Raw genomic sequence first — 11,871 nt, 5'->3', positions numbered from 1 at the left:
GTAAGTACTGTGTCATAAAACTTTTGGATTATACACACAAGCATATATTCTAGGCCACCGTGTAAAATTAGCGAGTAGGTCATGATCAAAAAGGCTCACACAATGCTGTACTGACTCTCACAAGCTGACTCGGCCTAGAGCCAGGCTGGCGAGCCAGGATCTGAACCTCAGCTCTCAATTGTGTGAGCTTGGGCAAGTTACCAATCTATAGTTCAATGTCCTCGTCTATAAAATGTGGACTTAACATGTGCAAAGTGTTTGCCATGGTGCCTGGCCCATAGTTAAGCCATAAGCTTTCTCTAACTACATAGCCATCGCTCACATGTACGTCACGCTTTGGTACCTTCTCCTACTTTATTTTCCCATAAGCTGTACAGCTGCCCCCTGAACATGGGTTTGAACTATAATGGTTCACTTATACATTATTCTTTTTGATAAAGACAGTACAGTACTATAAATGTATTTTGTTTTTTTCTCTAGCTTTACTGTAATACAGTATATAACACACATAATGTGCCAAACGTTAACTGCCTGTTACCAGTAAGGCTTCTAGTCAGCAGTAGGCCATTAAGTTCTGGGGGAGCCAAAAGTTATACCCGGACTTTCGACTCCACAGGGGTGGCACCCCAACCCCTGGGTGGTTCGAGTCAAATGTGATAGGGTGGAGGCTTTTTAAAGTTACCTTTCATTCAAATCAGGCAACTCTGATTTCTAAGGCAAAGAGGTTAATGGGACTATCTTACTTGAGTTTGGGGTTACAGATGAGTACGGATCAATAAAACACTTTGTGAGGGGGGGGGGCGCAGAGAGAATAAAAATTAGACCTAAAAAGTACAGAGAGGAGACGGCTTTTTAAAGATCTTACAGACTTAACAGCTGAGACCATGCCCTCTTCTCCAGGTAAGTGAACACAAAACAAAAAGAAGTGTCTGGCAACAGGCTCTTGACTACTGGAGCTGGAGGGGGGAGGGGGAAACTGTTCCCCTTGCTTCAGCTTTGCTGCCTTTGTGCCTACTCCTGACACCTGAGGACCAAGGATCACTTCTGTTTAGAGCCTGCCAGAGGCTTCTCACTGCATCGAACATAAAATCCAAACCTGCAACCATGACCTGTTAACCTCATCTAGTCCCCTGGGCTCCTCACCTACTGGAGCCCCACCGGACTTTGTGCTCCTGAAACATAGTGACCTTGGTCCCACCCTAGACCTTGCTTCTTGCGACTGCTTGTCCCTGGAGCACTCTCCCCTTGAGACTCTCACACAGATGGTTTCTCCTACCTGTTCAGGTGCCTCCCACCCAAAAGATCAGTACCCACCTATCTGTAGCACATCACCCAACATCATTTCCTTCGGGGCACTTAGTAAATCTCACGTAATCAATTTGTGTCTGTCTTCCCTTCCTAAAGTCTTTTAAGTTCCTTAAGAACCGGGTCATCTTGGGATGCCTAGATGGCTCAGTCGGTTAAGCATCTGGCTCTTGGTTTCGGTTCAGGTCATGATCTCATGGTTTTGTGAGTTCAAGCCCCACATCAGGTTCTGTGCTGGCAGCGCAGACTGTGCTTGGGATTCTGTCTCCCTCTCTCTCTCTGCCCCTCCCCCACTCCTGCTCTCTCTCTAAATCAAAAACCTTAAACATGAAAAAAAAAAATCATCTTATGGGTCTTGTTCAGCAATGTATTGCCTACACTCCAGTGGTTAAAAACCTAAATTAAAAATATGAACAGTTATGTTTCTGGGCAAATCATGAAGCCATTCTATACTGCAGATTTTTATCTGTGGACAGAAGAAAATTCTGTCCTATCAGAACTGTGATGCTACAGAAAGTTGGAAGGTATTTCGAAACACATTTTAGAACAAGTGGAATATCCTATTTCACCAGTATCTCCCATTCCTCCAGTCGTAAGAATTCCTAGTTAGACATGTATCTCAGGTCCACAAACGGCCACTTAACACCGCCCAGCCCACAAGCGATAATATAAACACAAGAAATGGACCACACAAACCTCTCACCTCTGTATGTCAGGCAAGAAAACACCAGCAGTAGAGAAGTGGCAAGAGTTTTCACGTTAACTGTCAACATACATAGGACTACAACATTCACTAGGAGGGCGGTATCGCTCTGCAGTTAAGTGCAGGGCCAGGCCTAATGTCACTACTCATCAACATGTGACCCTAAGGCAAAGTTACTTCATCTCCTTGAGCCTGAATTTCCTCACTGAGAAGTGGAGCTAATGTCTGTCTACACCATGGGGTACCCCAGAGGATCCAGTGACGGGGCCTGTAACCAGTTAGGACAGCAGTTGGGAGCATAGGAAATAATCCATAGAGGGTGGCTGTCGTTATCAGAAACATCCATAACTCAGTTCCTCACTGTTGACCAAAACACTTTAATGTACAACTTTCAGGTACGATATGAAGTCCTCAATCGCTTGAAACTTTCGCCTGACTCCTGCAGGGAAACAAAAGTAGAAAGCTTTAAGTACTTTTATTTTCAATAATTCAAATCCATAACTTTTATTCAATTATTCAAGCATTCACTGAGCACCAATCATGAGAGTAGTCTTATAGAGTACCTTCTCAAAGGGTTTACAGTCTCATCTTTAAAATAAAATGTTAATGACTATGTGAGAATACTGGGAAATCTGTAAGAAGAGGAGGTTTGTGCTGGCAGTCACGTTACCAAAGGGAAGGAGGGTCCTGCTAAAGGAGACCCCTGGTTTACCCACGGTAAATCCAGAGACACAAAACAAGCTGTGAGACAGTTTAACCACCTGCCCTTGGGGGACATTTTTTTCCTCTCCCTCTCCTCCCCACATACCCTAAAACTGCTGTAATTTTCATGTCAATAAGTTACTTTTTTTTCCTTAAAAAAATTATTTTTTAATGTTTATTTTTCAGAGCAAGACAGACAGGGTGCAAGCAGGGGAGGGGCAGAGAGAGGGAGACACAGAATCTGAAGAAGGTTGCAGGCTCTCAGCTGTTAGCACAGAGCCCGACGCAGGGCTCAAACTCACATGAGATCATGACCTGGGCCAAAGCCGGGCACTTAACCAACTGAGCCACCCAGGTGCCCCTCAATAAGCTACTTCTAATTAAAATTATAATAGCAATACTAATAGTATGATGGAATGGGAACATTTTTCATTTAATGCTTCCTAGCATTTAAAATGATTCCTGAAAATAAATAAAACAATTTCTAAGGCCTTCTGAGTGCTGGCAATTATTAATGCAATGATTGATTTAAAAAACATGTTACATGAGAACGTCTTAACCCCTGAAGGTTCTAGTAGAACCTTCCTTTCAAACTAAGAAAAACTCTGATTCCTAATTTGGAAAAATGAAAGGACCATAACCTTTTACTGTTTAGGGTTAATCTCCACACAATTCCATATCGTAACACTTTTCATAAGCTGGAACTTTCTGTACTTAAACACTCAGAGTAGAGCATGGTATTTCTGCAACTACAAACATAACTGCAAGCTCTGTATCTGCCTTATCCACCACTATAATCCCCCTGTGGAGTTGATACTTTAGAAAAGTCTTTGATCAATAAATAGATAGGGGCGCCTGGGTGACTCAGGCAGTTAAGCGTTCAACTCACGTTCGGCTCAGGTCGTGATCTCACATTCATGAGACGGAACCCCACAATGGGCTCCATGCTGTGGGCAGAGCCTGCTTGGGATTCTCTCTCCCGCTCTCTGCCTCTCCTGCACTCTCTCTCAAACACTAAAAAAAAAAAAAAAAGATGGCTAAATGGGACCCTAAATCATAACATGACTCAGGAAAAGAGAATTTTTTAAAACAAATATTGAAAAGGAAGAGGAGACAGCAAATATGAAAATACTAAAGGCAGAAGTCAGACACAATACAGTTAACTGTCCATCATGATTTTAGAAAGACCATCATAAAGTCAAAACATTTTTATCGACACAAGGCAAACAAGTTTCCAAAGGAATGTGGGGCATACCCACTTGTAAAGAGTTCAATCGACACTTTCAGTCTTCATCATCAGGGAGGATGCCTAGTTCTTCATCTGTCCACTGGGAAGGATCTGGATATGGAAAGTGACCCTGGGGACAACCGTTCAAAAAAAGGTAAAGAATCTACATATATTCCATATGGTGAATTAAATTCAAAAGAAAAAAAATTTAAGGCTGTCCTACACACAGACCCTGACATGCCACAGGAACAAATTCTACTACTTTACTATTTGCTCATCCGACTGTTCTTCAACCTGTTCAATATGAGCTGTGGCCTGAACTTCAAAGCCTACCCATTTTGGAGCCAGCAGCCCGAGCCAGTATTTCAGTATGCATCCATGATGGACGGTAGGGAGAAGGTACCCCACATCTCGACAATGCGTTAAAGCCCTGGTAAAATATAACGTCTCAAAGTGTCCTGTCAATCCTGACGGGAGATCGGGAAGCCTCAGGTGGGCTCATTCATCTTCAGTCCCGACTCAGGGCATTTCTGGTGGCATCATCGTCTCAGGCCAAGCAACCACATACAGGCCTGACAGCGGACCTACAGCGAGCTAGGGGTGTCCACGTGCTGCCAATTCAGACACCAAACAGCTCCCTACAGGGGGACAAGAGCACAGGGTTCTAAGGGAAATGGGACATGAATCAACCCGATGCATCAAAGATTTGCGTATGAAGATTTTTTTCCTATCTAGATCAACGAGCACAGATTTCAATGGCGGAAAGGTTTAATTTCCTGGAGAACAGAGTCCGTGCAAAGGTGATAAAAACTCAGTTGAGGCTAGTAACATGTTAGAAGGTTACCAGCAGCTAACTTCTCAAGACAAATTAGCCCACGTCTCTCCCACCCCGATCTGGCTGCCCTGGGCCCCTGCACAGACTAGATGACATTGAGCATTTAAAGCAACTGAAGTCTGAAACTTAACCCACCAAGGAACCCCTGGTTCAGAAGGTAAAAGAATTAGTTTCTGGTCTTCCTTCCGAATATGACAACCTAACAGAAACCGTAAGAGATGGATTACCAACCTGTACACCTGTGGGTAGAAAAGGTCAGAGATCATGTATTTCATTTGTTAATAGGATTCTGCATGTCCCCAAGGACAACATGGTAAAGGGATACATCCAGACAGCAAAACAGTCTACAGACAGGAAATGAAAAAGCTAAGCTATTGATATATTAGTAATAACAATCTAATTAATTATAATACTCTATTAATATATTAGAATTATTGTCCTGCACTTACCAGCACAGCATCCGAGTCATGCCAAAAACGCCAGAGAATCCAGAACCACATGGTCCCACTGAAGAACTCGGCCTGGACCACCTGGGACTTGGTCAGCTGGGGAAACTGCCTATACCGAGGCTCGACATGCCCCCCGCCACCGGCACTATGACGCAAAACAAAATGTTACACCGCTTGGTGCCTCTTCAAAGTATGAAATCATCCAAAATTTTAAAGTTAAATCTAGAAACTGAATCTAACATTTGTTTTTGTTTTTTTTTTTAAGTTTTATTTATTTATTTTGCAGAGAGAGAGAAAGCGCACAAGCAGGGACAGGCAGACAGACACAGAGAGACACAGAATCCGAAGCAGGCTCCAGGCTCCGAGCTGTCAGCACAGAGCCCGACGCGGAGCCTGACCCCACGAACCGTGAGATCATTACCTGAGCCGAAGCCAGACGCTTAACCGACTGAGCCACCCAGGTGCCCCTAAATCTAACATTTCTCATCTCCTCCATGAAATACAGGATGACAGACCTCCACAGTCCCTTGAAACTCATTTTTCATAAGCCTGCTTTTAAACTTGTTTGGCAGCAAAAAACTGGCCTGCACTGATGAGATTATTATTTCCCTTTAGTGAATATTCATGTATTTTACAGAAATGTGAACGTGTTGATAATGGGATACCAGCCTCAAGTTTTAGTCCAGGGAAGTGAACCTGCAGCAGTACGTCACTTAGCTGATCCGGAAAAACAAATGGGCAAATTAATTTTGTTCTGTTTAGCCATCTATTTCAAAGGCAAATTATGTCCTCTGCTCTATTACAGTCTTTATTAAAAGACCACTATATGGGAATGACGACTCAGCAAATCCTTTTTTTTTTTTTTCTCAGTTTATTTATTTTTTTTTAGTAATCTTGACACCCAATGTGAGGCCGGAACTCATGACCCTAAAAAAAAATTTTTTTAATACATAAAAGCAAATGTTTACTTTAAAAAAATAAATAATAAGCTAATACTTCTGAACAGAGCAAAGAGCCTCAAAACAGTAAGTCCAATCAACTTTTCCTGGTTTTTGTTTTCATTTCAATATTGATAAACTGGGGGACACAATCCCTAAGGGCTGCAGTCTTTTTATTCAGTTAGATTTTAATTATTATCGGTGGACTCTAACGTAATATAATTTGTACCGAATGGTGTTATTGTCAAGATCTATTTAGCAGCTATACATATTCTATGATACAGAAGTTTAAAGAGAATTTCTATATAAAATGTACAGTGTTCACAAATTTCATTTCAGGTAAGACCCAGCTTGTAAAACAATGTTCTCTTCTGTGCAGCATAGAAATGAATAACTGTGCCAAAACTGCACTAACATTTCTTCAAACTGTGCTGTAGATTTGAGAACATCACTAGATCTATGGTTCCTTATACATTCTTACCCACCACCCTTATTATCCTCTCCTACTCTTTTAACATTTTTTTAATGTTCATTTATGTTTTTGAAAGGGAGGGAAGGGGCAGAGAGAGTGAGTGAGACACAGAAGCTGAAGCAGGCTCCAGGCTGTCAGCAAAGAGCCCAACTGGGAGCTTCAAATTCACAAACCTTGAGATCATGACCTGAGCTGAAGTCGGACGCTTAACCGACTGAGCCACCGAGGCGCCCCTATCCTCTCCCTTTAATTGTTAAAGGTTATTAATAATCATCATTTATTGTTTACCATGTGCCAAACACTAAAGTAAGCATTTTATATGCATTATCATTTATTTTCATAACCCTATAGACAGAGCCTATGGTTACTAATATTCACAAATGAAAACACTGGGGGATTATTTGGTGGCAAAGCCCAAGCTCTTAAATACTGCCTACAAACAACATTAATAATTTTCTCATTTTATGAATCAAAGACACAGTTCTTAATTAGAATTCCCATCAGCATGATACCACACTGAAGAGATAAAGTTTCATTTTTATGTAAGTATTTACCCAGTATATTACACATCTATTTGGAAGGCTCTACATAAAATATTAATGGATGGTGTAAAAGGTGATTCCTATTTTTGCATATGTATTTAAATTTTTATTAACTTTTTTTTTTAAGTTTATTTTATTTATTTTGAGAGAAAGCGAGAGCATGAGCAGGGTAGGGGCAGAGGGAGAGAGAGAATCCCAAGCCGATAGCGTGGGGTTCTATCTCCCATAACGTGATCATGACCTGAACTGAAACCTAGGGTCTGATGCTTAACTGGCTGACCACTCAAGCACCCCTTAAGTTTTGGTTTAAATTCCAGTTAGTTAACATACAGAGTAATATTAGTTTCAGACGTATCATATAGAAATCCAAAACTTCCATGCAACACCCAGTGCTCATCACAAGTGCCCTCCTCAGTCCCCATCACCTAGGTCACCCATCCCCCCACCCACCTCCTGTCTGGTAACCATCAGCTTGTTCTCTAGGGTTAAGAGTCTGTTTCTTGGTTGCCTCTCTCTTTTTCCCTGCCTTCGCTCATTTGTTTTTCTTAAATTCCACATATGAATGAAATAATATGGTCTTTTTCTATGACTGAATTCACTTAGCAATACACTCTGGATCTACCCACGTTGTGGCAAATGGCAAGATTTCATTTTTTTATGGCTGAGTAATATGGATTTTTTGTTTGTTTATTTTTTTATTTTTTTTTAACGTTTTATTTTTATTTTTGAGACAGAGAGAGACAGAGCATGAACGGGGGAGGGGCAGAGAGAGAGGGAGACACAGAATCGGAAGCAGGCTCCAGGCTCTGAGCCATCAGCCCAGAGCCCGACACGGGGCTCGAACTCACGGACCACGAGATCGTGACCTGAGCTGAAGTCGGACGCTTAACCGACTGAGCCACCCAGGCGACCCTGTTTGTTTGTTTTTAAATAGTGACCACATATTACTTTTAAAAGGCACCTTCAAGGGGTGCCTGGGTGGCTCAGTCGGTTGGGTGGCTGACTTTGGCTCAGGTCATGATCTCACAGTTTGTGGGTTTGAGCCCCACGGCAGGCTCTGTGTTGACAGCTCGGAGCCTGGAGTCTGCCTCGGATTCTGTGTCTCCCCCATCTCTCTGTTCCTCCCCTGCTTGTTCTGTCTCCAAAAAATAAATAAACATTAAAAAAAAAATAAAAAATAAAAGGCTCCCTCAAGCATCATTGCTTTACGACCTGAAGAATATATCACACTGTTTCTGTAATGCCATCATGTGCCAATTTTATTTAACAGTATTTATTCAGGACCTATCTATGCATATAAATACTTCATTTTACAAACTATGGGGATGAGAATTCAATATATTGTAACAACAGGCTTCCTCTTTGATACGTTTTAGATACAAGGGCCCATCAGTTAAATTCATTAAAATAATATTTGAGAATTACAGTTCAAACTCACTACCAGGAACTCTCCACATTTCATTATTGCCACAGTGACCTGCTGTTTTAACTATGACTTGAAATAAGTGGGTCGTTGGGGCGCCTGGCTGGCTCAGTTGGTAGAGCACACAGCTCTGGATCTCAGGGTCATGAATTTGAGTCCCACACTGGGTGGAGAGAGCATTTAAAAAAAAAAAAAAAAAAAAGAGGGGCACATGGGTGGTTCAGGTCATGATCCCACGGTTCATGGATTTGAGCCCCATGTCCGGCTTTGTGCTGACAGCTTGCTCAGAGCCTGGCAGCTGCTTCGGATTCTGTCTCCCTCTCTCTCTGCCCTTCCCCTGCTCACGTTCTCTCTCTCCTTCAAAATAAACAAACAATTTTTTTTTTTTTTTTTTTTTTTTTTAAGACCGGCACCTATGTAGCTCAGTTGGTTAAGCATGCAACTCCTGACTTCAGCTCAGGTCACGAACCCGCGGTTAGTTGAGATCAAGCCCCTCATCGGGTTCTGCCCTGACAGTGCAGAGTCGGCCTGGGATTCTCTCTCCCTCTCTACCCCTCCCTTGCTCATGCTCTCTCTCTCAAAATAAGTAAATAAACAGTAAAAAGAAAAAAACAAACTTCCAAGGCCAAACAGCTAGACTGTGGCAGAGGTGACATTTGAATTGAGGCAGTTTGAGGCCACAATCCTGCTTTTAACCACTACCCTACCCTGCCTCTTGGAAAAACGTAGATGATGATCTAAGGGGCCTGGGACATCACCTGTAAAAATCGGGCGTTCTACTTTCTGTCCTGCTCGTACTGAATCTCTGCACTACCAATTCATTTTTGGCAGAAGTGCCCTCCCTTGGCATCCCAGCACTATGATCTCCAGTTGAATTTTTGGGCTGCCTCACGGGTGACTCCTCTATTGCTCATTCTCTTAATTCTGGCGTTGCGAGAGTGAACCCTAACACGAACTATGGGATTCGGAGATAATGTGTCAATCGATTCTGCCAAAGGGAACATTCTCATAGGGAATGTTGATAATGGAGGAGGCTATGCATGAGAACAGGGGCCTTATGGGAAGTCTCTGTACCTACCACTCAATTCTGCTGTGAACCCAAAACAGTTCTAAAAAATAAGATCTCTTTCTTTTTTTTTTTTTTTTTTTATTCCTATATTGTCCAAGCATCCACTTTTGGCTCTCTTCTCACCCTTCGGCACTCTCCCTGGGTGATCACCTCCACAACCTTAAGAGAATTCATCCTCCACCCTGAAGCCAGAGTAACTATTCAGAATGGAATTAAAATCTGGTTATGTGACATCTAATTAAAACCTCGCTGGGATCGCTATCGCCTCCGTTAGAAATCCTCCAGCCGGGCATGCGGACATTCCCTCCCTACGTCCCAAGGTCTCCCGAGGCACTTCGGACACTCCTTGCCTCGCACTTGACGCTTCAAAACACACCGTACAGGTTGTTTCCTCTGCCAGAAAGCCCTCGCCTCCCCAACTCCTGCTCTCGCTTCCAGATCAGCTCCAGCTTGCCTCCACGTTCAACTGAATTTCCCAAAGGCAGGCTCCCCTGGGGCAGGAGCGGCCCCCCGCACAGTGGAAAACCTGCCAAACAAACAGTGCCCCAGCGCCCACTGCCCCCCGGCTCTCCCTGGCCCCCACGTCACGGACCGGGACTCCAAGTCCCAGCATGCCTCGGGGCGGAGATCGCTGGAGAGACCCGGTCCGCCCAGGTGCCCGGCGTCAAGGTGAGGGCGTCCCGAAGACCGGCGCTTTCCGTTAGAAACAGGCGGGGCCCCTCTCCCAGCCAACACTCACTGACGGACTCCAGTGCCTCCAGCCGCCCCGGAGCCGCGGCCTCTGAACAAGTGGTTTCCAACCCGAAAGAAAGGCGCCAACCGCTTCAGAGCCGACATGCCAGCCCGCGTCCGGATCGCCGTTCCCAGGCCGCACCGCCTCTTACGTCACTTCCCCCGGCGCCCCGCCCCGTTACGTCATGACGTCGCCCCGCCCCTCTCCCAGAAGGTGGCGTTTGCCGGGGGAAAGGCTTTAGGAGTCTCCCGGCTTCAGGCTCAGCTTTAGGAGACCCTCTTGGCGCGCTTCTGCTGGGAAACCAACACTGAGTCTGCTCACTCGCTCCTCTCTGACTGCTCATCTACACGGTGTTTTCCCACCTCCATCCGCTCCTCTGCCTGTTCTTCCCTAGTTAACTGCCTTCTGGACCCCCCTTAAGGCTGCTAGACCCTTTCTGAAGCAGAGGACCTGCCCAAAGCGAGTCCTTTGTGCTCTCCTCTCCTGCAAGAGGCTCACAACAGTTTTCTTTAAAGTCTTCGTTTTTTTTATTGTTCTGCCACTTGATTACCAACCAGCAGCCAGTGGTGCGTAAATACCAGTACATGGACTGGTGGCATCAGAATCACCTAAGGAGCCCGATCCCAGATACTCTTCAGTCTGGAGCAAGGCCGAGGAATCTGCATGTTAGCGTGCCCTCCAGTTTATGCAGTGCTCTAATTCCCTGATCCTGAGCCAACCCCTAGATTCTTGACTTTTGTCTCCTAATATTGCCTTCTATTAAATCCTGGATGGACTCTAAGCTCCTCTAGACACCCACACCACCATCTCCCCCCAACCCTCCCAGAAATTCTTAGGGTCTTTACTTACCGGTTATGGTCTTCCTAAAAAGTTGCAAGTTTGATTAACTGATTTATTTTTTTAAGTTTGTTTATTTATTTGAGAGAGAGTGTGCTCACATGCGAGCGGGGGCGGGGAAGAGAGGGAGAGACAGAATCCCTAGCAAGCTCCATGCTGTCAGGGCAGGGCCCAGCTGGGGCTTGATCTCCCCAACCTGAGATCATGACCTGAGCCAAAGTGAAGAGTCGATTGCTTAACCGACTGAGCCACCCAGGCACCCCCCACAAGGTTAACTTATAAACTTAGCCTGCCAGCCTCACACCTTGGAGATTTGAAATGCATCGTTTGCTAAGCCCTGAAGACTTCACTCTCAGAGTCACAAGCATGAAGAAGAGGATACTTACGGAGAGAAATGCAGACCTAAATTTAGGGATTTCAGTGCACTGAATATAACTGACATCCTTCCTGTGCCAAGATCTGGGTCTCCATGTGCCCTGTAACAGGAAACCTGTCTCCCTGGAGTTACACTCACATAAAGCTTGGGATTACTGAGTTGCCTTGTGACCTTCTGAGCAGCCTATTAATTTAACCCCTGGCCCTGTAGAACTCTCTCCCCTGTTGTCCTGCCCTCCCAACTTGTAAGCTGGTGTATA

At 44.4% G+C, this 11,871-nt stretch overlaps 1 protein-coding gene across 1 annotated transcript; it reads right to left on the bottom strand.

Moving 5' to 3' along the window:
* Positions 1 to 2,365: 2,365 nt before the first annotated feature.
* Positions 2,366 to 10,555, bottom strand: NDUFB2 (NADH:ubiquinone oxidoreductase subunit B2). Its single transcript, XM_007082617.3, has 4 exons — positions 10,406 to 10,555; positions 5,223 to 5,367; positions 3,970 to 4,068; positions 2,366 to 2,447 (listed from the first exon to the last, which is right to left on the bottom strand). Exons 1-3 carry the CDS (start codon positions 10,501 to 10,503, stop codon positions 3,994 to 3,996), a joined length of 318 nt encoding a protein of 105 aa, XP_007082679.1. The 5' UTR covers positions 10,504 to 10,555; the 3' UTR covers positions 2,366 to 2,447; positions 3,970 to 3,993.
* Positions 10,556 to 11,871: the final 1,316 nt, after the last annotated feature.

The sequence above is a fragment of the Panthera tigris genome, chromosome A2 (assembly GCF_018350195.1).
Source record: "Panthera tigris isolate Pti1 chromosome A2, P.tigris_Pti1_mat1.1, whole genome shotgun sequence".
In the NCBI taxonomy this organism is placed as follows: Eukaryota; Metazoa; Chordata; class Mammalia; order Carnivora; family Felidae; genus Panthera; species Panthera tigris.
This window is presented reverse-complemented; position numbering and strand designations above follow the sequence as displayed.